At 44.2% G+C, this 26,957-nt stretch overlaps 1 protein-coding gene across 8 annotated transcripts in view; it reads left to right on the top strand.

The window, feature by feature from the left end:
* Positions 1 to 674: 674 nt before the first annotated feature.
* TRIM67 (tripartite motif containing 67) overlaps positions 675 to 26,957 on the top strand; it is a 39,793-nt gene continuing 13,510 nt past the window's right edge. The window contains exons 1-7 of one of the 8 annotated variants that reach the window (XM_039569840.1): positions 675 to 1,664; positions 7,657 to 7,752; positions 11,622 to 11,744; positions 12,997 to 13,107; positions 15,262 to 15,415; positions 22,830 to 22,975; positions 26,815 to 26,953. In XM_039569840.1, coding sequence (XP_039425774.1) covers positions 762 to 1,664; positions 7,657 to 7,752; positions 11,622 to 11,744; positions 12,997 to 13,107; positions 15,262 to 15,415; positions 22,830 to 22,975; positions 26,815 to 26,953 — 1,672 coding nt within the window. In that variant the 5' untranslated portion in view covers positions 675 to 761. Of the gene's footprint in view, positions 1,665 to 7,656; positions 7,753 to 11,621; positions 11,745 to 12,996; positions 13,108 to 15,261; positions 15,422 to 22,817; positions 23,012 to 26,814; positions 26,954 to 26,957 lie in introns of all 8 variants that reach the window. The other 7 variants (XM_039569837.1, XM_039569839.1, XM_039569835.1 and 4 more) reach the window with 7 other exon arrangements.

The following is a 26,957-nucleotide window of genomic DNA, read 5'->3' as shown; positions in this document are numbered from 1 at the left end:
TGCTGCGCTCTGCCGCCCCTGCCAGCCACAGTGTTCGTAGCTGGGGTTCGTGCTTCCCTTTTAACCCCTATCTCATCCCTCCCTCTGTCAGTGCCTGACATTTTGTGCATCTTGGTTGTGCTCCGGCATGGTGAGAGCCGTATGAAGGAGAGGCACGAGCTTAGTTTGTTGGTAAGCATCCTCCTTTAATTCGGGGAGGGGAGAGAGGGCTACTAGAGATAACGAAACCCCTCCTGCGTTCAATCTGCTACCCAAACAATGGCTTTATTTAAAGATATGAAGACATCGCTGTGTAGAGATCCTTTAAAAATGTTTTAGCCTTTCCCAGCCGTAGAGAGAGCGACCACTTTATTTGCTGGAAAGGGCTCTTCCCGCCCCTTCCTACTCCTGCCCTCCCTCCGCCCTCCGCCTCCCTTCCCCATATATTATTACTCTATGCCACCAACGTTAGAACAGTCCCACCGCGCTCCGTGCCGGAGCCACGGCCGGCGGGCAGCCTTTCCCTGGCCCCGAGCAGCCCCCGGCCGCCGGGCGGCTCCCCCGGCGCCGGCCCCGGCGCTGTCCCGGCCGTGCGGAGCTGTCTCTCCGCGGCGGGTGCTGAACCGCGCGGCGCGGCAGCGGCGGCCGGAGCCCTCCCGGCCTCGCCCCGGCGCCCGGAGCGGAGGGAGGCGGCGGAGGGGGCGCCGCGGGGAATGGGGGGAGCCGGCGGCGACCCCGCGCCGCCCGCCTGAGGAGCCCGCGCACAAAGCCGCGCCGCGGCCATGGAAGAGGAGCTGAAGTGCCCGGTGTGCGGCTCGCTGTTCCGGGAGCCCATCATCCTGCCCTGCTCGCACAATGTCTGCCTGCCCTGCGCCCGCACCATCGCCGTGCAGACCCCGGAGAGCGAGCAGCACCTGCCGCCCCTGCTCCACTCGCGGGGCCCCGCGCCGCCCGCCGCCGCCGCCGCGCCGGGAGCGACCGCGGGCTCCGCCGCCTGCCTGGACTCGGAGTGCGCGGCGGGCGGCGGCGGCGACCACGCGGACAAGCTGAGCCTGCACAGCGAGACCGACAGCGGCTACGGCTCCTACACCCCCAGCCTGAAGTCCCCCAATGGCGTGCGGGTGCTGCCACTGGTGCCCGCGCCCCCGGGGGCGGCGGCGGCTCCACGGGGCGCCGGCCCCGCCAGCTCCTCCCTCACCTGCCCGCAGTGCCACCGGAGCGCGTCCCTGGACCAGCGCGGGCTCCGCGGCTTCCAGCGCAACCGGCTGCTGGAGGCCATCGTGCAGCGCTACCAGCAGGGCCGCGCCGCCGCCGCCGCCGCCGCCAAGTGCCAGCTGTGCGACCGCAGCCCGCCCGAGCCGGCCGCCGTGCTGTGCGAGCAGTGCGAGGTGCTGTACTGCGCCGCATGCCAGCTCCGCTGCCACCCGGCCCGCGGGCCCTTCGCCAAGCACCGCCTGGCCCCGCCGCCCGCACACCCGGGCGCCCCCGGCGGCGGCGGGGACGGCGGCGGCGGGAAGGGGGCGGGCGGCGGCCGCAAGCTGCCGACGTGCGCCGAGCACGACCTGGAGAACTACAGCATGTACTGCGTGAGCTGCCGCAGCCCCGTCTGCTACCAGTGCTTGGAGGAGGGCAAGCACAGCAAGCACGACGTGAAGGCCCTGGGTGCCATGTGGAAGCAGCACAAGGTGAGTCCTGACAGCCGGCTGGGAGCTGGGGTGATGCCCAGAGCTGGGGTTGGTTCATCCCAATGCCCCAACAGTGGGTTGCAGTTCGTGGGACATGAGGTTCTTCATGTTTGTCATCCTCTCAGACTTCCCTCCCTTTGGAACGGTGCTCTGAGGTCTTTGGCCCTTCCTGACTTCCCAATGAGCCCGCAGCCTCTGCTCAGGGTTGGAAAACCCAGACTCCCTCTCATGTTGGCCTCACCTTGACCAGTGAGGCTCAACCAGGTCTCAGGCAGATAGCTGGAATTAGCAAGTCCATCTCACTAACTTGTTTGCCTTCCACAGGGTCCTTGGCCAGCCTGTTCTCAGCCTTCCCATCCCCTTGCAGTGGCAGCAGCTACCTGTGAGGAGACAGGATGGTTGTTCCTTCTTTTCACCACCTTCCTTTCATCCAGAACTCAATGCAAGCTGCCACAACCGTATGTCAGTGAGGGAGAGTGGCCCACAGCCGTCCAAATGTTTTAGACAAGAAAGCATGGTACAGATGATTGTGGACATTGGGTTGTCTCCTGGGCCTTAAAAAGGTCTCCCCCCACTCCGTTCCTAAAGAAGCCAGGAGTAATGGCTGGAGGGACTTTCATGACACAAAGATAAATAAGGAATCGTAGATGGGGACAAGGGACAAATAAAGCTTTTTCTGATTCACATATTGTTACTGTCTGATTCATGCTTCCCTGCAAGTGATGCTCCCTACACCTCCCTGGATTCCTTTGTGGAGAGGTCAGAGCCATCTGCTTTGCTACACAGGGGTTTAGTGAGGTCTGGTAGAGCTGGTGAGTCACTTGGTCGTGCTTTCCTTGCTAAAAATAAGGGTTTGCAACCATATGAATAAAGAGCAAGACGTGGCCTTAGAAGTTGAAAATGTGTATGAAGTTAGTTCTTTCTTGCTGAGAATGATGGAACTTGGAAAAATGATTAGTTAATACATGTGAACGTACAGAGGGGACTTCAATACCTGAGAGCTGAGGACAGTCCTTTGGAGCTTCCTGCTGTTCTGGGGATAAAGGACTCCTCCCACAGCTGTGCAAGGAGCACTGGACCAGCTCTGCTAGATGCCCCTCTTTTTACTCTCTGCTTGCAGTTAGCAGTAAAGAAAGCACAGAGAGATCCTTTCAGACACTGCAGGAAAGGTCAAAATCAAGACTGGTGTCATCACCCCTCAGCCATGGAGTGGTTGAGCCCAAGCTAGGCTAAGGTATTTGGCAAGGCAAAAAATTGACTTTCTATTTTAAGATCCAAAAAAGATGTCCCTTGGGGTGATCTGCATTGTTTATCCATCCAAGAATAAAGACAAACTTCTTCTGTAGGTGTTTCAGTTTGAATGCTCTGCCGGTGTCTCAGCCATCGTTACTCCCTAACATGAAGAGTGTTTGTGCAGAGAAGTTCTCTTGGCCCAGAAGCATCAGATTAAACATTTTCAGCTGCTTTTCATATCCCAATGTCAGAATCCACTTCTGAGCAGAATTGTTTTGATGAGCAGGGTCTGAGTTCACAGTTCAAATGTCACTGATGTTTTGGAGAGCGTGAGAGACAGCTTGTGATGTATTGTGTTCTACCTTGAGTTAAAACTGTTTGATGCCTTTTGGAACATTACAGTCCAGTGTAATCAAAGTTCAGAATCAGTCATTTTCTGTTTTTCCTACAGTCAAATACTGAAAAAAACCCTTTTTGCTTGTATTGTTACTGCATTTTTTTCTGTGACTGTATCACAGAGGTATCACAGAACATTATTTTTCTCTTGATTTGCATATTCAATCAAAGTCAAAATTCTTGCAAAAAGAAACCCTCAAAATTAAGCAGTTTGGAGACTCTAAAATTGTGCTCTTGTGAATATTATATTTTCCAGAAAAGTGTGCTTGGAAGAAAATAAATATAATGGAACTGTATAGCCAGGCAGCCTAAATCATCAGCTCAAGTCATTCAGATAAATTGTTTTGGAATTAGATACTTCTGCTTAGAAATAGTTCTCTGATACAGCAATTTCTACAAGTTTATTACCTGCAGTTACTTTGGCCAAACCATAAATTACTTACATTGACTGGTATGCCAAATGTAATTTAAGGTTTATGTGTTCTCTCCAGATGCTCCAGGCATAGCTGGTAGAGGCAGCTGAAAGGTTTGTTCTTAGACCAAGAAGCCTGCCTTGTGTTAGCCCTTTGTTTGGCTCCTCCTTCATCTGGGCCTTGTGCAGTGACCTAGTGGCAAATTAGAGAGTGCATAACCTTGTCCTGACAGTGCTGCAGACCATGCAAAGAAATGTGCACTTACTCTCAGCTGTGCTGATGACACCAAAGATATACTAGACTGGTTGGCCCCTGTTAGTGGTGGAGGTTCCCCATTACTTACTGTTGTGTGTAAGTTCTCCTAAAGAGAAAGTAAAATCGGTGTTAAATAACAAGGGTCCAATGGCACAAATCTGTGAAAATCCCCTGGTTTAGCTGGACTTTATTATATTCACTTGTCTAAAATGTGCATCTGGACCAGCAGTTCCAGGTCATTAGGTAAAACTCTTAGTCTTCTGTTGAAGTTTAGTACTTTCATGTCTTCTTAGCAAGTACAGTGGTACTGTAATCACATTTAGGTAGGACTTCAGACCTATGAATATGAGGAATGATGGAGGACACATTTCAGCTCTTCCCATTCTAAAGGGTTAACTATATATAGGTACTGAAATGCTGAAAACACCCACAGCTGGATAGGTCTGTGAAGGGCAGGCAGGCAGGGAGTTGCAGGCGAGCATAGGAGTCCACATGCCTGCTTTTACTTCCTGATCTAAAGACTTGTGTTCCCTAAAACATGTGGGCTTTATGAGAATTCAACACCAGGACAAGCTTATCTAATCAATAATCAATTTGCTGCTAAAGAGAGATGGAGGGAAGGCAAGCTAAATGAGCATGAACTGTTTGGTGGAAAAAGGACATGGGCATTATCTGGTTCATTTTCTGAAATCAAAGGAAGCGTTGGTCTTCCCTGCCCATCTGGGTTTAATTACCCTTGTGATCTCTGTGTTCCTGTAATTGATGGAAATAGAAACTTGATATCCATCTCCAGCCCCCACATTATTGGTTGCAAGACCAGGTATTAAAGTAAAGATAATGCCAGGTAGAATACGATTTGTCAGAAGTTATTAATTGTCACAGTCAATGGAGGTTTTTACATCTCAGTTTGGCTTACAATAAATATTTCTGTGGTATGAAAGATTGCTCTGGGTGTACAGGGTGTTCTTTAAGGCTTGGTTGGTTTACTGAGGGCTTAGTCATGTAGCTCCACTTGATTTTAATGAGAAGTGCATGACTAAATTCCACTGCTTTGCAAGGTATCTTTTACAAATGCTTGGAAAAATAAAGCTATTATCTCTAAATGGGTTTCACAAATGGAAATCTGGTCTCCTACTCGGCCTCATGCTGCAGTCGAGTTAATGCAACCACAGGTTTTAATGAACAGATCAATTTGCTTATGAGCCCTTTAGACAGTGACATGGCTGAGTTTCTGTTGCAGCTCTTTGCAATGGGAGTGTGCCAGGAGCTGGGACTGACTGTGCTGACTGCCATTGGTAGTCATATGCTGCTTACAAGTCGTCTGTGGTGGTTTTCTACAGCTGCTGTGGTGCCCACATACAGCTTTTGTCTCTTCTGATCTGGTGAAATGCACTTTGAGATGATTTGAGAGCTAGGGCAGATGTTGGGAAAGTGGAAGTTTTACTTTTGTCAGGACCAACCATTGGTTTTGATTTGAAAGAAGGGACCCCTTGCCTCCCTGGGACAATTTGGTCAGGACATTCAGTGACAGAGGATATAATACTTTTGCCACCTATTTCTTTCTTGTTTACACCCCAGCTGCTTGATCATATGCTGCTTTCACCTTGTTCTGTATCAGCTTGGCAAACCAAAGGCTCAGATGTGCCTTGTGAGTGGAGCAGAAAGTGATCAAAAAAGGTGGGCTTCAAACTTTGGCAGACATGATCAGCCTGTACAGAGCTGACCTCAAGTCCTGATTGTCTGATCTGGCAGAAAACTGGGACTCTTTCATGGACCTGGAGTTTGCTTCTGTGACCTCATGTAGTGTTAATATCAAACATCATAATTTCAGGTTTTTGTGCATTTACAAGAGTTTGTGTAGGAAAATAGTAAAGATTCAAATATTGAGAAGTAGGCACAGTAATGTGTCTTCCCTTTACATTTGTTACAAATGAATTTTGTAAAGCATATTTTCATTTAGAATTTAGCACTACTGTGCTTTCAAAGGACCACTTTCCGGCCTCTTGTTCCCCAGTCTTACATACATCCAGGGTTGCTCCATCCCAGGTGCCGAACCCAGCACCCGCCCCTCTTAAACTTCATATGCTTGGTGATTGTCCGGCCCTTAATTTTTCAAGGTCTCTATGCAGGGCCTCTCTTCCTTTGAGGGAGTCAACAGCTTCTCCCAGTTTAGTGTTGTTGGCAGACTTAATTAGTGTAACTATGTGTCCTGCATCCAAGTCATTTTTGAAGGTGTTGAAGAGCACCGGCCCTAGAATGGAGCCCTGTGGATCCCCACTAGTGACAGGTCACCAATCTGATGTCGCCTCATTTACCCTTTGTGCCCAGCTCGTGAGCCAGTTGCTCACCCATCTCATGACATGTTTATCCAGCTGTGTGCTGGACATTTAGTCCAGAAGGATGCTGTGAGTGTCCGTATTGAAAGCATTACTGAAATCCAAAGAGATGACTTCCCTTGATGACTTACATGGGTTACCTTGTCATAGAAGGAAATCAAGTTTGACAAGTAGAACTTTCCCCTTGTGAAGCCATGCTGACTGTGACTGATGGCTGCCTTGTCCTTCAGGTGTTTATCAGTAAGTCCCAGAATAATCTCCATAATTTTACCAGGCACTGAAGTGAGACCGACAAGCCTGTAGTTTCCAGGGTTTGCAGCGGAATGGATATAGCCTTTGTGTGTAGGTTTATGCCTTTCCTGAAAACTGGGGTGATGTTTGCCAGCTTCCAGTTGACATCTCCTGATTCCCAAGACCATTCAAAAATAATTGAGAGAGGTCTCGCAATGATATCAGCCAGTTCTTTGAGTACACTTGGTGAACCCTGTTGGGACTCGTAGACTTACAGGGATCCATCTGGAGCAGCAAATCCTGCACAAATTTGGGATTGACTGGGAGTTTATCATTCTCACAGTCATGGTCCTCCAGCTCAGGGCACTGGGACCCCCAGAACCCATCACTGGGTCTGCCAGGGGCAGAAGCATTGTTTGCTTCCTGTCCTTGAAGCTCATCAACAAGCCGGTGGTTCAGCTTAGAGATCTCAGGTGTCAGCTGAGGAAAGAAGGTTAGGCCTTCAGTGTGGACTTGAGAAAGACATACTCTGTGTGTCTTACCAGTCAAAAGTTAGAGGAAGGGTTTTTTCCAACTTTTCCGGAAACATTCACCCATTTGTTGAGTTGGAGCATGGGAAACTGGAGCCTCAAAGGGACATTACTATGAGGTCTGAGAAGGCAGATTTGTCTTTAAAATCCTAGTGTATCAGGTTTGGTAGGATCTACCAAATTTATAAAAATTTCAGACTTGGATGAAAAAAAAGGGTAATTTTGGAAAGCACTTGGGGATTTTTCAGCATGACAGATGCTACTGTGTAAGTGTAAGACTATTACCTCCTTATACATGTGGGTAGCTGTCTTATAAAAAGGTATTTTGACTTACCAAGTTGCTGCAATAAAGTGGAACAGGCAGACACAATACTTGACTGCCCCCACATGCATATTTCACCCTCATTAATTCTTACTACAGTAAAAATCTTAACTATTCATTTTCTAGTACAAACACTTTGTGGAATTAAGAATACATGCAACAACAAGTAAGCCTTTTAGCACATTATTAATCATCAAATCCAAGGATTAGTAAGAAACACATTTGCATTGTATCACTAACTTTTTCTTTTTTCTCCTCCTTTTTTCTCCCTTGCAGGCACAGCTGTCTCAGGCTTTAAATGGTGTTTCAGATAAAGCGAAAGAAGCTAAAGAATTTTTGGTTCAGCTGAAAAATTTATTGCAGCAGATCCAGGTAACTGTAGAATATTATCTGTTTTGATAATACAATAATCAGTAGAATTGAGTGAATAATTTATTTGATGACTTTGTTTCCTGTGCTATTCTCATCTTTGCCTTTCCTGGAATCATCTGACCTTTCTTGAACGGATTCGCTAGGTAAAATTATTCATCAAATAATGCCTGCAAGCCCATCTTAGTTTCTAGATTGTTTGCTGTTTATTGCAAAAAGCTGATACTCAATACTAGACATCCGAGCTGTGTTGATTAGTGTTTGATTGAATCCATTAGTCATGCTTCTGGGCTCCTCCCTGACTGCAATTGCTTGAATTTGGCATTTAGGATAAGTCCTCATTTTAACACATTCAAAATTTACTGCTAGCTTTTCATCTTACATTTCTTTAAAATGTACTAATGTCTGCACAAAATCCAGTCAACCTGCCTATTAGAGTACTTGTAGGAATGTCCTACACATACTCAAAATACAGGAGTATTCTACTAAAAAAAAAAATGTAACTGCTGCTAAATCAATGTGTTGTTTATTGGAGCATAAGTTATTTTCATGCCTGTAATTGTCCAGATTTAGTAGTCAGAAAAAGGGCTCATGGTGAGTGCAGTAATTGAGGGCACAAAAGCCAAAATGGAACAAGTCCTATTTACAATCAAATTTAGACTCATCAGTGCTGGAGGTCCCATGATCCTCAAGGTCCTTCTCGCCCTGCAGAGTGTACCTGGAAATGTGCTACTGTAGTTTGAGCTGTGCAGTGCCCAGGAGGGGACAATTGTTTTCTGCTGCAGCAGTGCTCTACAATGATGGGACATACATCCTCTGCTCTTCAATAGCCCACTCTGCTGCTTGCTCATCTTTCATCAACAAGTCCTGTGCTTGCTAGTAATAGAAAATCAAAGCAGAAGTTCAAAAAGTTTATAATTTAATCATTAAAGTATTCCACTTAAAGCCCCAGAGAATGAATTCGTACCACAAGAGCTGCCCAAGCTCTTGGGTTGCCTCAGGGCAGCCTAACTACTCACCCTCACAGTCTTCCAGGCCATGTGGGGGAGGGAACAAACCAAAACTGAGAAATGGTAAAATTAAAGGACATTTAACTGAATGAAACTCATGCAAAGGCACTGACTGGCACCTGTAATGTGCTGTATTTTGGCTGTAGTGTGAGGTTTCTCTCAGCTGACTCACCCATTTAACAGTTATGTAGCGCAGCTAGTCTACTCACTTAGACGTCTTTCACTGTCCAAGGAGAAAAGACAGGCACATCTAGAGAGCACTTCTTCCTGTAGGTATTAACAGCTGTTTTAGGATGGGATAACCCATCCAAAGCAGCAGTCTATCACCAATCTTTCTTGAGTCATCTAGCTCCATTAAAAATGTATTTTTCCCTCCTGAAACCTAGAAGTGGCCTATTATGACTATTTATGACTATGCTGTAAAATCCTTTAATGTGTTTCAATAAAATCACTGCCAAATTGCTCTGCATAAGGGAGCTGCTACAGTTAGATCAAAAGACCAAGCCATTTATTTGATGCTGCTCGTTGCTTAAAATGCTAGAGGAGAGCTCAGAAGAAGAAATTATATCCAGGAGTACCCTCCAACATTTAGCCAAGTCTGGGCACAAAGCTGAATCTGACCCTCACATGTTGAGCTAGTCTTCACCCTGAGCCTGAGTGAAACATCGAATTTCAGCAAACCCAAACAGCAGGACTAATCAGCTGCATATGTATTCCTAAGTAAAACAAGGCTGGGGCATGGCTCCAAGATGATCACCCACATGCTTTAACCCTTAAGGAGCTCCCTGGAATGTTTTTCTCCCGTGACAAATTGCACTCTTCTCATGTGATGATCGAGCAGCCTTTGGTGACAGCACATACCAGGGAATGCTCCTGGTAGTCAGGTTTGGTACAGCCACACTCTTTGAGGGGAAAGGGTTTAGATGTGTCATGAGCCAATCTGTGCCTTTTGACATTTGGACCAAAAAACAGTTCTTGTACTGTTATTTTGGGGGGGAACAGATGTAGCCTTTGTGTATAGGTTTATAGCCAGACCCACATATCTCAGAGCAGGTTATTTCCAGTAGAAATCTTATGACGGTTGCCACACTCGAATATGGACATTTACCCCTCAGGAAAAATGCTTTTTAATAATACTTTTACACAAAGGGGCAAGCAATATGTACATTTTATTATCCTGTCTCAGTGCACAGCAGACCACACGCTTTATCTTCGCTCTGAGTTTGGCAGAGCTACCAGGAACCGTGCTTTTTTCTTACCCGGGGCAGTTTGCAAATTCATAATCTGCTTTTCTTTTCCCTGCTTTGCAGATCTGTTGTTTCCCCCTCTTTTTTCCTTCCTTTTTCTTCTCTGGGGTCACTTTTATATCTCTTGGTCTTTTCTTTTCAGATACTGCCTGTTCCTCATTGCTCCTGTTGCTTCCTTGCTTCTCCTTGTTGCTGTCATGATCTGATTTTCACATTTTCCCATCTGCTGTAACAATTTCATACTTTCTCACTTGAAGGAGGCATATCGCCAAACACCCCGTTTGATGTGTGAACAGAAAATGAGGAGAGAAATGATGCACTACAGCCATCGACTGATTCAGGCTCTGTGCACAAACCAGCACTTCAAGAGTAACGGGATGGAAATGGGCTTAAGGGGGAGCTGGGTGAGATACAAGCCGAGGAGGGAGAGATGCAAACAGGAAGAGTCTAAGACAAACCTGTGAGCAGGAACTGAGCTGTCTGGTGTCTCCCCACCACCAGATAAACCCCCGCCCACATCTTGCTGACAGGTCTAGGACTGCAGTGGGGGCCTCTCTGGGACCACTGACCCTGCATCCATCAGCTGGAGAATGGGATGCGCGGGTCACAGTGAGGGAAGGGAGTACAGTGCTGAAAATTTTGAACTCCAAATAAAGAAGACAAAGCAAATGAGTAGAAAAGAAGAGAAAAACAAAAGAGCTAAGAGATAGTAATTAGTTAGGGGAGTACAATGGCTTAGCAAAGAGGTGCTTCTCCTTCAATACATGTTTAAAATCTTCTCACATTTAATGATGCTTTTTTTTTTTTTAATTGGGGTATGTGGGAGGAAAACTGATAGCACACATACTTGGAAGAGGAGGTTGAAAGCTTTCTTCTAGTCTCATGAGCAGAGGAGGTGAGGGAGAGTCTTCCTCTGAATGGGTCCTACGGCAGCAGTTCCAGGGATTTGTGTAATGCTAAATTGTATCCAGACCTTAGTAAAGTCTCAGTGTTGTATACCTCATGCTGGTTTCTGCCGAACAAAGAATTTTACCATAATGTGAATAGAAACTTGCCCTTTTTTTTAAAAGCTAATCAAGTACATAGCTCCACTGCCAAGCGCTAGCTATTTAAAAAAAAAGTACTCGAAGCAACACACAAACCTTAGGGCTTTGTACCTCATTAATTTCCTCGTCATAAGGCAGTAGACCAGATTCTGCTCCATAATTCTGTTCTAATTGATGTGGTATAGAGCCAGTGATTTCAAAGTTGCTACAGTGGGATAATTAAAACAGATTGGAGCAGAATCCTCTTATGTATGTATGCACTATGTATGTTACATTTAGCATTTACATTATGTTGTACTACATCTGTTGTCCAGAAAGTGCCAGTAAATCAAGGTTGTGAATGAGACCATTCGTGGCACGTCATTTTACTGTTTCATTTTTCATTTTTCATTTTATATCATGCAGCTATTACTGGTACAGCTGTAATAGCTGTAATGAAACCAGAAAGGCAACAAAAATGCTGAGGGTCTTGGAAGGAAAGCTTTTCTGAATAGAAAAGCAGGTATGAGCAATAGCTTAAGATGCAAACTATGCTTTCTTTGATGAGTATGACTCTCACCTTGTTCTAGGAGAACGGGTTGGATTACGAAGCCTGTCTTGTCGCTCAGTGCGATGCCTTGGTTGACGCATTAACACGGCAAAAGGCAAAACTGCTCACAAAGGTCACCAAGGAGCGTGAGCACAAGCTGAAGGTGAGCGCTTCTCTCATCAGCTCAGCACTGCTGCTGATAGATACCTGGTGTGTTTTGTCAAGTTCCCCAACCCTTTACACCATGAAATTTCCTAGTAACCAAATTTTAAAGTCCTTTAGCAGGTTCCAGTTCAGTAGTTTAGTGAACTATGCCTACACACTTTAAATGATGGATATACTTCAGCAGTTTATTGAATGAGGCCATCAATCTTTATTTATCTGATGGTTTGGGGCTATCTTTTGAGAGGTGCTTATCAGTGAAACCTGTGTATGGTTTGGATTTTGGGACCTTCTGCCCAAGTAAACAGTTGTGATTTTGATATCTCTTCAAATCTTTAAATTCAAGTAAGCCACCTCCAGAAATGCATGAGCTACTCAAAATGTATTAAAGAAATGCAGTAAAAGGAGATGGCAAGAAGAAATCTAAAATGGTTGAACAAAGTGGCAGTCAAGAAATACTTAAATAGACACATTTCTTAAAATGCTGAACTCCATGTGATTTTGAGGTACTATAGTGCCATTTGCATTAAAAGTATCTAAGACAGAAGGAAAATTTGAAGTGGATTATCTAATATAATCTGTTAACAGAATCTACCTGAGATCAATATTTAGCTTGCTTAACAAGTACCAACACTTAGGACATAACTGCTGACAGCACAGCAAACCCTGCAGTTGACTGCTCTCACAAGTTGTCCTGCAGAACACAGTCCTAGTCCACAGACTAGACCTAGTCCACAGCCATGTGGCTGCAGAATCAAGGCTAAAATCTGGAAAAATGGGATGCAGCTCTTTTATTTCGTAATCCTGGCAATGTGTTCTTTAGCAGAGCGGGTTCAATGATAAAGACAATGTTAGAGTGTGATCTGCAAGAAACCACTCCAGGAGTTTGCCTCTAAAGTGAAGGACTTTTTAAAAGCTCAGATGTTAGTTAAAGTGTGACTGAAAATGTGAACACTGCAAATGCAGAAACATGTTCTGTGCCCTTTCTGCCCCAAGCAAGCCTAATCTTTGAGCAATTAATCTGCTCTGAAAATTGAGATTCCCCATGCACAACAGTTTGCCAAGCTAATTATCGGTATTTACAATACAGAGCAAGAGAGTGAAGCTGATGGAGATACGGCAATGGCCATATGGTGGCTAAATTAAGCATGGATTTAACACACTCTTCCATTCCTTGTCTCTTCTAAAATAATTTTATACAATTCACTGCAAGCTGAGGCAGTCACAGAACTGTGCTGATGTTTGTTTTCCAGGTTGTTTGGGACCAAATAAATCACTGTACGCTGAAGCTACGCCAGTCAACAGGGCTTATGGAATACTGCCTAGAAGTTATCAAAGAAAATGATCCCTCTGGGTTTTTACAGGTATTTTTCTTCCTGATGTTCTGAGGGGGAAAAAAAGGAAAATATGTTAAAGCTAAGTCTAAAAATGTGTGGCTTTGTTAATTAGCCCCTTCCACCTCCAAGGCAGGTTCACCTTAACTCCTATAAATACTGTCTAAAAACTCAGAGAGCCTGAGTGTCCCAGCAAAGAGATGGCTTTAACAGCTGCACCCTGACTGAGGTGGGGACTTAGTGGTCACACCACTTGCCTAACTCGTGATGTCTTTCCTCTTGCCAGCCTTTCCTTTTAGGCTGAAAGAAAGATGCTATGCAGTTAATGATAGCTTTTTGCAGAATATTATTTTATTCTCGTCTGAGAAACCCAACACAGGGCCCCACAGAGCTCTCTGATCAATGTGGAGAGGTCAGTGACTCAGCAGAGTAGTACTTCTCCCCCTTGTGCTCCTCCCCTTTGCTTTCCCATTGAAAGAGTCCTTTCAACATCTCCCCTGTAAGGAAATCTACTTTGAAGGGGCTTGCACGTAGCTTTGCTTCACTGAGATTGTTGCATCTCGTGTAGCTTCAAGACCTGTTGTAGCTCCAGGTACGTTTTCTTTGCAAAATATGGCCTAGGCAATACTTGCCTTAATTTGCAGGATATTGTTTCTTAGGCGCAAACAGTGAAAGTGTCTATTGATGAGACAAAACAATTACAGTGTTATTTTCCCATAAATTATTTTGCTTAATTTATTCTAATATGTTTATTATTTTATTTTGCCCTATTATTTTTGTTGCCTTATTAATTGCCTAAGAAGAAAGGCACATCAAACAAAATTGCCTACACACATGAATGCATGAGTGTTGTGGATCTGTCAGAGCATCCCTAAAAAACAGGATGAGAATTAGCCAATTTAAACCTATTAGCACTCCAGACTGGTTGTTACTGTCATGTCTAGTCTCAAGCAAGAGAGGGGAATGTGGGGTGTAGATTCGTCTTATGATTACACAGATTTTAACAGGCTGTTGGTTGGACACTACAGGATGAATGAAACCTTTAGGTCTTACCTACATGCTATCTAGATATATGCTTTATTTTCTTTTAAGCATACTTTCCCTGTAACTTTTGGGGCTTTGTTCTTTGCAGCTCCCCTTTATAAAAAAACCCAAACCATTTTTTATTTTATTTTTACTGCTTTATCTAATGATGCTTTCAAGACAGCCAGCAGATGCTCAGTCACTGCATTACTTTGAGCAACTACTCCTGCAGCCAGGATATTGAGACACGGCCAAGGGATCCAGCATCCCAGTAAGTGACTCCAAGGTTGCACGAGGCTATGGGATGCTCCTCCACTTACAGCACAGAATGATTAGGAGCTGTTGATGCAGGGGCTCAGACAGGAGTGTCCTCAGTAAAAGTAATGAGGCAAAGTATCCGAATTCCTGCAACAAAAGAAAACTCTCTGATATACCCAGAAAAAAATTCTACTCCATGTGACTTACAGGAAGTTCACCGTGAGGGACTCCAGATATCCAAATGGCAGCTTCACTGAACTCAAGGACATTTGAGTTCATTGATTTCCACAGAGCCAGGATTTCACTTCCGAAGTGTCTGTTGTGATCATTTTAGTTTGACTTTTGGCCTAATTGTCTGCGGGCTGAGTAAGAGTAAAGCTTTAAAAATTAAATTCAGTTTTAATGTAATGGTAGAAAATCCATCATATACTTTGAAAATCTATCTGACAATTTACCACCCTCACTGTGAGTGATATATACCTTCCTTACCATTTGATTTTTTTAATCCTTTAGCTTTCATCCACTGAATCATCTCTGCTGAATGGAGACACTCTAAGCTTCTCTTTGAGCAACTTCTTTTTAAACAGGAGAGCAAAAGTAGACTGTGCAGATCAGAGAACAGAGTACAGAATTATATGTGGCATTCAAAGGCATGACACACAACATAATCTTAACAGGCTTTATAAATGCAGTTTTTACTTTCCTAGCCTAAGATGAGATTTATTTTGAAAAGACAAGATGAAAGGATGCAACATAAATGGACCTCACCCCAAAACAACCAGATCCCACCTCATCTGTTGTGCTGTCTTAATCCTGTTTCCTTTGTGCTGTGTTACACAGGCATTCTGTCATTTTTCATGTGTGCATCTGCCATTTCATTATAAACTTGATGCTCTCTTTCAGATTTCGGATGCTTTAATCAAGCGTGTTCAGGTGTCTCAGGAACAGTGGGTCAAAGGAGCCTTGGAGCCAAAAGTGTCTGCTGAGTTTGACTTGACTCTGGATAGTGAACCTTTACTGCAGTCAATTCACCAGCTGGATTTTATTCAGATGAAATGTAGGGGTGAGCTTTTATAATTTTCCTTTTTCTATTTTTCATGCATGTGTTGAAACAGTGCTGGGAGGTGTGAGGACACCGAAGGAGGAAAGAGGAATGACTTGAATTTGCTGGATAGTTTTAAAAGGTTTTCAGGCAAATTCAGATTACTGGATGTTTCCTGGAAAGGTGTGCTCCCCTCACATGTAGTGAGCTGAACAAGCTCAAATAGAAATACCAGATGCACTTAAAGATTGTAAAGATAAATTCTTCAGAGTAGGGCTTTGAAGATTAGTAAGACATGAGCTGCATGAAACTCCCTGCCATTTTGTATCATTCCTAGATTTGACATGGTTAATTCAAGATACCAATTACCCCTATCTTGTCAGAATCAGCTGAAGTAGAAAATAAATATTACTTACATGCACTCACATGCTTGAATAGGGGAAAAAAACCCCAGCCTTTGACTTTTGACTTGTATCTGGACTGTGCTGCAAACAGTGCCCATCTTAATAAAAAAATCATGAGGAAGAGATTCACAAGGGGAAAGTAGTTCCGTAGTTATACCATTCCATGGTTCCAGGTATCTGGATAGTTCTGATGGACAAGCTAAAGGGAAAATGAGGTTAAAAAATGTATCTAAAACAAAAAGCTGATGAACAGGAGATGCCATTGACATTAAAAAAAAAAAAAAAAGGAATATGAACATCATGAGCTTGTAATGGGGTTAGTTTATATGGAGCAGGATGAGAACCGCATCAGAATTAGATAGATCCATAGAACGGTTGGATTTGAAAGCCATTGTGGTCCCTGGGAATGATGCCATTAACTTCCCTCAGTGGTGATTCAAGCTTTAATTGTACATGTGGGTGACAGGATAGAGGCTGCCAGAAGTCAGTGAATGAGTTAAGGATATTCGTGTAGTGATGTCAGATGTGCTTTTTTTTGTTCTGAGCAAGCATAAGGAATTTTATTGAGTTTATGTCTTTGCTCTGGGCCTAATTCTGCATCTAAGACACCCAAGATGAAGTAATTAGGGTGGATAATTTGGCAGATATGTGGAGAAACAATGTACAAACAGTTAAAGGCCAGAGTCTGCTCACCAAGAATGGTTTGCATCTTGGTATAGGCAGGCTGTGTTAAAGTTATTCAGTAAACGTCTGTGAACTGCTCCTTTGAAATGTTGTCAGACAGGTAAGTAGAGTCAAGAGAGAAGGAATAACACTGATAAAACTCCTGTGAATGCTTTCTGCATTTGTCTTTTAAAAAATTAGTTTATATTTAATGCTAGCCATATTTATTGTGAAATGTATTTAATACTAATCTCCCATCACTCTTCTTTACAAACATATGAAAAATTTAGTTAAACTAGTCACATAGATTGCTAATTAACTGCAGGTTACCTGAGGTGAGAGCAGCTTAGGTATTTGGCTGGTGGACATTCACCTGGCCTTAAGATTGAAGACTTACAAGACTTTAATTGATCCAGATTCACTCGTGCTTTGTGAAAGATAGTGTTGTCAGCTATGCTATCATTTATCATAAGATGGCAGGGAAGCTCTGGTACCAAGTTGGACACAGTCTGAGGAGCAGAGAAGAGGACAGGACTTTTGTTGGCCAAACCTGTGCAGAACTTCCAAACACCCTTGGGCTTTGCTCCCCAGGGGCAGGGTTAGCCCTCAGGAAGAGCTTTTGATTGAGCTGTCTTGGTCTTGACCAGGGATTATCATATCAGGTTGGTCAGCACAAGCGGTGTGACCACGCACACACTGCGCAAAGAATAGTGGAAAGGGTGTTAACCTGGCCACCATTCCTTAAGGTGCATCAGGGATGGCATTATTCCCCTTCACACCTCTGTGTGCCCAAGCAGAACAAGCCACCAACCAGTTCCAAGCTATCATTCATAGGTATTGAGGATTGTTTAGTATAGAGACGTGTATTTATCTTTCTCCATTTATGACAGCAAGTCTGTTTCCATTTGAACTGCTCAGTCTGACACTTCAGCCTTTTTTTTTCCTGAAATTTTACTTCTGTGACCTCAACCAGCTCTGCGTTATCTTGGAATCATAAAGTTATCTGGGTTGGAAGGGGACCTTAAGGATTGTCTAGTCCCAACCTCCTGTCACAGGCAGGGACACCTTTCAATAGGCCAAGTTGCTCGGAGCCCCATCCAACATGACCTTGAGCAGTTCTGGGAACAGGGCATCCATGGCTTCCCTGGGCACCCTGTTCCAGTGCCTCACCACCCTCACAGTGGTAAATACCTAATTTAAACCTGCTCTCTTTCAATTTGAAGCCGTTCTCCTTCGCCTTATTACTACATGCCCTTGTAAAAACTCCCTCTCCAGCTCTCTAGTAGGCCCCCTTTTTAGGTACTAGAAGGCCACAATATGACCTCCCCAGAGCCTTTTCTTCTCCAGGCTGAGAAACCCCAGCTCTCTGCGTGTCTTCATAGGAGATGTGTTCCAGCCCTCTGATCATCTTTGTGGCCCTCTTCTGGACCTACTTCAACAGTTCCGTGTCCTTCCTATGTTGAGGGCCCTGGGGATGGACACAATACACTGAGCCATTGACCACAACTCTTTCAGTGCAGCAATCCAGCCAATTCCTTATCCACGGAGAGGTCCATCCATTAAAATTCTTGTCTCTTCATTTTAGTGACAGGGATGTCATGTGGGACAGTGTCAGATGCTTTGCACGAGTCCAGGTAGGTGACACAAGATCCTCTTTTCTCGTTCACCACTGCTGTTACTCTGTCATAGAAGGCTGCCAAATTTGCCAGGCACGATTGGCCCTTCTTCAGATGCATTATTTGCATTTCCTTATGCAGAGTGGTCTTGCATTTGGAAATACAGGTATCACAGAGTAAGCAACTCAGCATTTCAGGAGCAAGCACCCAGACTAATTGGAAACATCACTTTGCTGACTGTAAGGAGAAGCTGCAGTTGCTCATGGTGTTTTGCTATTTATCACCATGAGCAGATTGCCCTGAGAGGTTGTGGCATCTCCCTCACTGCAGATATTCAAGAACTGTAGGGACACAATCCTGTGCCATGTGCTCTGGGATGTCCCTGCTTGAGCAAGGAGGTTGGATCAGATGACCCACGGTGGTCCCTTCCAAACTGACCTGTTCTGTGATTATGTGACTTGCATATTTCTGAGAATCCAATTTCACAAAGAAAAAATGTATGTGTCTCTTCACGTCTGCTCCTCTTTCTTCAATCCTACCTATGCCAGCACACCAACAAGTCATCAGTCTTTGCCAAATGTTGGTGTTGAAGTGAGTGTTACTAAGTCATTTTACTGGTTGATCTGACAAGAGCAGGTGCATTAAAAATGTCGATGATCTGTAAAGGAAGTTTGTGAGAGATTTAGGAGAACAGGGCAAGCATGGCTTTTCCAACCGCCAGTTGTTTTTTCCCAAAAGCTTTGCAGTGTAAAATCTGTATTATTGTTACCAGTGCTTACTGCATCACTGAATTTCTATTTTTTTTTCAAACTCTGGCCTCATTTAACCTCACTGAGCTTGCATGGGTCATTTAGAGTGAAAGCATGCTTGTAAGTAAACATTGATTCACTGTGTTAGACAAAGAAGAATGAAAATGAGAACAAATCACATTACATTTGCTTTGATGACATGTTCATCTACATTACTGATGCACTCTCTGTAAGCACATATCTAAAGCTCATCCCAAAAAATAAAGATCATAGGGTTCTTTTTCTTTTTTACAGAAAAGAAGCAATTTGAGAACAAATTAAGTGTGCAGAGATGTGATAGGTGCAGAAGTAATGCTTAGGCAGTCATGTTGACAAAAGGGTCCCACTGAGCCCCACACTCCCTGGGCCAGCTGACCTGAGAAACACTCACACAGCTCTAGTAATTGCTGGCATTTTAGCTTTCCCAGATAATTTTCTCTATCCATGTTTTCTTCCCTCTGTTGCTTTTACTGAGTGCCTTGGCACAAAATTCCTGTCCTCTGATGCCTGGCTTAATGTGTACTTCACATTTCCTCAGTTAAAGCTATTGGCACAGGCAAATACGTGTTCTGGGTTTGTTTTATTCACACAGCTAGAGCTGGCATGCAGTCTTGATCGGTTGCAAAACAGGACTAGATACAAAATAGGAAAATACATAGCTACTCTACTTTTCTGTACCACCTCTGAACATTCATTCATATACCCCTTCTTCTTGTCCCAAGTAACTCCTTCCCTCTTCTGCAAACCATGAAGATTCCCCAGACACATCTGCCACAAACCTTCTCTGCTTCTCCAGGCATGAGCTGTACAGCCCCGATAACTAATGGACAACTGTTTCATCATAGGCTTCACCTCTTGTTCTATCTGCTCTGTGTCATGGACTCAGCTCATCATGGTCTCTCCTTCTCTCTCAGTAACACTGCTTTTAGGGCACTTGCTACAGCAGTGACCCAGGCTATTCCAGGGCTGTACTGCAGTTTTGGAGGAAGTCAAAGTTTTCATGCTTCTGGGGCTCCCATTCTTTCAGTGCTTTAAAAACTAATCTGGGATGGTGGATGGCATCATTGCACCACTTGCTTGACAAGAGGACAACAGTCAACATTGTAGAGCAGCCCTACTGTACCCTGTGAGGGGACTACCCTGATCAGCTGTGAGATGCATTGAACAATGTGTTTTGGGAACTGCTGAGTTGACAAGAGGCACCAGTCAGTGTCACAGTTCTAATTGAAGAGTGACCTGCATGAAGCACTTTTAAAATAGCAGGACATCATTCAGGCTCATTAGTAATGAGTGCCAATGCAGTGTCATTTATCCCTTTATATTTTTAATATTTTCCTTCAAAAAGTCTCTTGAGAAGGTTAAGTTGGTCAAGAAGTGGGACAGCACTGTAATTTAACATCTGAGTCTTTTTCTTCCCTGGCACTTTGCCTATATTTTTTTTTCTTAGTCCTATTCCGTTGCTTGTTGCTGTGAAGTATATACCAGTGTTCCAATTATTCAACTCCCTTTGCACTTTCCTATGATTTTTACAAGTGTTCATGTTTTCTCCTCCCAAAGGGAATTTGGGATCAAGGCAAATCTCTGCCCATCCACATCCAGTGCAGGAAGCAGGAGGGGAGGCACAGAGAGCATCATCCTGCAGAGCTGCACAGCTGCTTGGCGGGAGCTTCTTGCCTCTCCTGCAGGAGAGTTGTGCAGTTCAGGCCACAGGCTGGCTTAAAGGGAGCAGGAGGCTGATGTGAATTACTCACAAAGCCTTCAATATCCAGCAACACATTAAAGGAGCCAAGGCACTTTCCTGTGATGTGTGTGGCTCTCACACATTGGGTCAAAATTCACACTTCCACTGGGAAGTGGGAACAACAGCACTCTACTGGATGAAAACATATTTTATTCCTAGACAGCATTCCTGTTTACATAATTAAAAGGGAACACATACCCTCCTCCAAAAGTTCTGCTCTTTTTTTTTCAGCATTGTGCATTACATGAATAATTCCTGAAAGCCTCCCATCAGTGTTCCTAGGAGTTAGGAGTCTTTTTCAGAGGTTGGAAGGATTAGTGGTTTATTCAGAGGTGAAGGGGCATTGTCTGTTTTTCATCTTATAAACTACAGGAATTAGGTTTTCATCCAGTCTTGCCAGAAGTAGTCTCAGAAGTGGGGAGGACCAGACAAATACGTCCTGAGAGGGCTAACCAGCTAGCAAAAGTGGCAGGCGTGTGGATGGCTGATACAGCCCTATCTTCTCCCAGGCGTGTCAGTCACCAGGAATACATAGGCTAACAAACACAGACAAAACTCTAAACTTAAAATGGTTCACTTGAAAAATCCCATTACTTCTGAATTCCTCATTTTCAGGTTTTTGACTCTTGTCACATTTCTGTGACTTCTCCAGACACAGTGTCTCCTAGAGAAAAGTCTGAACTTTCCATCTGAGAAAACAAGCAGGTTTTTATTTATGACACCCTCTGAATCATCCTTAAATATCAAGGAATAGGAACAAGGCTTCCTTTTCACAGAAAAACCTTCAAGAGCTAATTTATAAAGCTCTTTTGTTTCGTTCTTCTGGGCTACCAACCATCTGCGTTCACTGTGGTGATGGATAATGCCAGCGGAAAGCCATGGTAGCTTCTGCACTGTTTATCACAAGTGTGAAGTTGACTTTTCGTGTCACTTCCAAAGTGGGGGTGAAGCCTCAGCCCTGTCACACAGTAGCATCCATTTTCCCACAGTCTGCTTGGTACGCAGAACATGAACAGTCCTCTTTTATCCAGAGATGTAAAATAGGACGAAAGGAACAGCTCAAGGGCTTAGCTCTCATGCAGACAGAAGGAGGAAAATAAACTAGAAGGCCAAAGCAGAGCAGATAAAAGAAGAGCAAACTGATACTGTTAAGCCAATGAATTCTCAGAGCACTCAGTTTCTTCTAAGGCATGATTGAGCTCAGCAGAAATGATACTGAGATATTGAATGGTGAAATTTAGCCTTGGGCAGAAGACCAGGCAGGGTCTGTGCATCACTTGCATCCTACTTAACCTGTAGGGTTTCAACAGTGCATGGAATGCATGCCAGGTCTATCCAGAAGATTAAATTTTCAGTTTATAATTGCTAGCAAAGAGTGAACAGTGAAAGTTTAGCTGTGTTTCGGAGAGATGGGCTAGAGGTCTCTTTCCCACAGATACACAGCTGAATGTTTTACTCTGTTTCTTTTTATTTTTAAGATGCTGGTCTGGTAAACAGTCTCTTGGTGTTTCTTCTGAGCAGGTCACTGAAAAGGCATGTTGATAGAAAACGTTGCATTTGTAATTTCCATGAGGAGTCTCTTGTCATGCAGGAGTTCCTTTTGCTACCTGAACCATGGGATTTAGATAAAGTTTGCAGATGGGACAATTTTCTTCAACAGTTTATTTTAAGTATAGTTGCCATGAAGATAACATAGCCAGGGTGGTTTTGATGAAAAACTAGGGGGAGAGAGAGGGGTGGTAAACTATAATTTTAAAACACCCCGCAACTATAGTGAGGAATTGTTTGCCTGCTGTTGGTGGAATTCAGGCTCTCTCTCTCAGCTGTGCGGGGAGGAGTGGCTGCTCTGCTTGTTAACAACCCAATTCTTTGTTTGGGGGCAATGGGTGCTCTGGTGTGAAAAAGAATTCTTCCAGACAGTTACCCCTGGAAATGAAACCACACATGGATTCCCCAGACTCTAGTTCTTATGAGAAATGACAACCAAGTCCAGATATGTTTCTGTTTACATATTTCAGTGAAATTATTTGTCTAACTGGGTAACAACATTTTGTTATATAATTTTACTGCCTTTTATTTCAAGGAAGAGAATGGACTGTCTTCCTAGCAAACACTCCCCTGCGAGGGGAAGGAGGTGAGCAGTTGCCATGCTGCTCACGGCACAGACTAATGGGGTAGGGCAGAGTTACACTAATCTGTACCCAGTTCCTGTTTCAGTGCCACCCGTCCCATTACTGCAGCTGGAGAAGTGTTGCACCAGGAACAACAGTGTGACATTGGCCTGGAGGATGCCACCTTTGAGCCACAACCCAGTGGAGGGTTATATCTTGGAACTTGATGATGGAGATGGTGGCCAATTCCGAGTGAGAATTTCATTCAGCATTTATTTGTGTTTCTTTGTATGTGAGTTTCCTCTAGATATGGATTTGTTTTCTGTCCGAGGGTGGGGAGAGGGGTAGGGAAGATGTGGGTTTGTCAAAACTTCCCTAAGTCCATTGTGTTGATGGAGAAAGCAGTGCAGATGCTGCTTAATAGAAGGACCACTGGCTTAGGTAGGAAATTTGTTTGAGGTTATTCTCAGGGCTCTTGCAAAGAGGGCTTTGAGGTATCCCTAGTGCGTTCCAGAGTAGAAAATCCCATACAAGCCTGCAGGAGCTGGAAGTGGTTCGTTGCACAAACCAGAAATTTCTTTGAAGCCCCTACTCTCGTCTGTCCATAGCACTCTGTTTCAGCAGCTGACATTCTTGGTCCAGAAATGCAACTCAGTCGTTCCTGATTTTCTGAGTAAAAATATGATCCTGCATAGAAATACAGGATTTATAAATCTTGCCCCTGGGAGTGGATGAGACCAGGCTGGTGGAAACTTTTTCCACTGTCATGCTCTGATGGAATTGATAAATATGGAAAGGCTTCCCAAGTGCTGTCCTTCCAGATCCTCAGGGTGATGCCACAACATGATGCTCCTGGTTGCAAGTGCAGGGTGCTTATTGGCTCCTATACTTTCTCGACACATCCTGATAAACAAACTAGAGAAGCAATTCAATCAGCTTTCTTCCAGCCATGCCCTCCTGGAAGCTGTGGCCCTTCCTCCTCAGAAAGGCTTCATGCTCCTATTGCTCAGACCCAGGCTGGCCCAGTGCTTTCCCTAGGGGCTAGTGCCTTGAAAGCATCTGGAGATCATTGTTGAGTACAGCTGCTCTCTTCACAAATGGGGAATTTTGCCAAAAACATGTGATGGCATTTCTTCAGGAGCTGCTAACTGGCTCCTCAGTGGAAATGTAAAGATTTCTCATGCTGAAAATGTCCTGGCGTGGATCCACCTAAGGATCTGCCATACCACTACACCCATAGGCAGCAAAGGTTCCTGATTGAGACACCCCTCATTAGAAGAGGCAGCGATATTGGCAGGGTGTTTTGAAGAGGGCACTGTGGTTTTGGAAGGTCTCCTCAGTTCCTTGGTCCAAGTAGCATTTCACAGGGATTTGAAGAGTTTCCACAACTAAAGGTGTGAAAATGTGCTTTTGTGAATGGCTGCTGAGAGCTGCCAATATAGTCAATATTAGTGGGTAAGAGGGTTATCAGTGTGTGATGAATGAAGAGTTAGAATAAGGTGTTAGAATTCCAGTATCTTTTATCCAGTTTATCCAGGATAAAGCTTTTAAAGTAGTATTCATGTCTTGTGAATAACAAGATTTCAGGCTGGTGTGTATCCAAGTTCATTTGTGTGGGTGAGTTTTGTTACTGCCCAAGGTTTTAGGATTGGCAGCAGTGCCATATAAGATTTTGGATTGGAAAAAATACAAAACCATCTCAATCCTTAAATCTTAATCCTTTTTCATCACATCCTTTTGGGTTTATATGAAAGAGCCTTAATCATCAGAACTATTCCTAGGCATTACTTAAGTCTTAAGTGAACTGGACCTGAGTGGTTTGCTTAGTGACAGGTTTAAGCACTTCAGTGCCTTTGCTACCATAAACCTACAGAGGTCACAGAATGAGAGAAATCAGAGGTGGAAAGGAATTATCTTTCAACCTGCTGCCAAGACAGGATTGTCTAGGCTTCTTTCAGTTCATCCTAGCTTGTATAATCTGATCTTCATTGGTCTGCCTAGATGTTCCTCCTCCTGAAATATTTCACATTACAGAAGTACTTGCTGTATGATAAATCTTTGAAGACTTTTGTCATGGTTTAGCATAGTTTGGGTTTTTAGTTAAGAGGGCTCCATCAGCCACGGAAGTGATTCTTTGCAAAGAGGTGCTTACAGCTTCCTCTGGACGCAACAGAACCAATCAACTGGCTAGTTTGAATATTGGCAACTTTTTAAAGCCACTTAAGAAGCCTCTGTGATCCACATTTAAGAACGAACAAAGCCTGGGAAAACTCTCTTGTTTCCGGCTTTTGGACAGGTAACTGGGGGCCCACAGCATGGCCTGGTGGGCTGAGATCTCAGCCACTTCTGCTCGCTGGACACCCGGTACAGCCCCTCAGTGCGGGCCGGGCCGGCCGGGAGACAGCCACCCTGGAGCCCCGCAGCCCTGTTCCACCCGCGGCCCTGCTCCGTGCGGGCGGCTCAGCGGTGCGGCTTGGCCAGGCCGGCCCTCGCCCAGTGCGGCGAAATTCATCTGCGGCCGCTGCCCAGCACAGATCATGTGACCAAAAGTGATAAGGGAATTCCAGCTGTGGGGCCCAGGTGAGATTGACGCTTTTAGTGCTGTAGGATTCCTCCAGAACAGATGAAGCCTGCAGACATTAATCCTCTCCCAAGTCAAAGGAAAGGGAAAGGTGAAGGCACGTGAAAAAAACACCATAAAGACACCAAAGTCAGTGAAGAAGGAAGAGCTGAAACCCCAAGAGAGGAGAAAGAGGAGACGCTTCGAGCTTAGAAGCTGAAATTCTGTTGTAAAGCTATGGTGATGGACTATGATCCATGAGAGTGCCCATTGTAATTTCATGAAAGCATGGGGGGGTGGAGCGTTCAAACTGCAATTGTGAGCAAAAGTACCTGTGCTGAAACAAGCAAATGTTGAAGTAGCTGTGATTTGTTGATAAGCTTGAACAGAGAGAGATGAAAGTGATGAGGACCCTTGCTCCCAGGGAAGAAGAAGACCTCTGTTCCTAGAGATGAAGGTGCTCCCAGAGATAGATGAAGAGAACTTTTGCTTCTGAGCAGCTCATCTTTAAAATGGTACCCCAGTAGCTCAAGATTGGACCCTTGAAAGCAGTTGTGGGGAAATCTGTAAGGGAAGGGACTTTCACATGCGAGCAGAGAACCAACCCAGGCAGCTGTCTCGATTGAAGCCATGAGAGAACTGTTTCTTGTGGAGATGTCTCCATAGCGTGAGCAAGAGAGACTCCTCTCCCTAAGTGAACTGAAGAAGATTATTATGGAGGTGGTAAACTGACTGAAAATCTCAAGGGTTGTCTTTTTACATTGTCAGTGGGTGAAGGGAGAAACCTGTGGGGTGGAGAAGTGTTCTGAAGGTTTGGTCTGATTTTTTTTTTCTTCCTTTTGGTTCTTTTAATAAACTTCTTTATATTCTTTAAAGTTTTGTGCCTGCTTTGCTTTCTCCTAATTCTTATCTCACAGAAGGAAAATAAGTAAATAATGGATTTTGAACCAAAACCACTACACTTAATTGGTGTTTCCGCCCGGTTTACAAACTGAACCTGCTACAACTTTTTTGATGTCTTTGTTGTCTAGTTAGTGTTTCATCATGTGGTGCATGTAATCCTAATTTTTAGGAGATAGTTTTATTCTGAATCTGTGTTTTCAGTTGTCAAAATTACATTTTAACCTAGACTTGAGATAACCTTTCCAACAGAATAAAACGTCGCTTGTTTTTTTTTTATTCTTACATGCCCCTTTTTGCATAAAATAGCAGCCACAGTGTGTCAGATACTGGGACTACTCTCCAAAATAGTGGCTTGGAGTAGATATTTAGGATAAGAGGAGCACGAAGATCTTTTTGTGTAGCCCTTTATTGCTTTACCCTTCCAGCTTCATCTTCACCTCAGTTTCTCCAGTGCTAACCATCCTCGATGTCTCGCATGCTGTGGCTGTCTGCGTTATAACAGCATAACTCATACATCCTGGGAAGCAAAGAGAAGCTGTTCACTTTTGGCTTATATTTAGAAGTCTTAACTGTGTTAAACTATGCCCCTCATTCTCTCTCTCTCTCTCCTTTTTCTCGGAATGTTTAGGAAGTATATGTTGGCAAGGAGACACTCTGCACTATCGACGGCCTTCATTTCAACAGCACTTATAATGCCAGAGTCAAAGCTTTCAACTCCTCGGGCGTTGGTCCTTACAGCAAGACAGTCATTTTGCAGACATCAGATGGTGA

Source organism: Corvus cornix, chromosome 3 (assembly GCF_000738735.6).
Source record: "Corvus cornix cornix isolate S_Up_H32 chromosome 3, ASM73873v5, whole genome shotgun sequence".
Taxonomy (NCBI): domain Eukaryota; kingdom Metazoa; phylum Chordata; class Aves; order Passeriformes; family Corvidae; genus Corvus; species Corvus cornix.
Note: the sequence above shows the minus strand (reverse complement) of the source record. Positions and strands in the feature narration are given on the sequence as shown.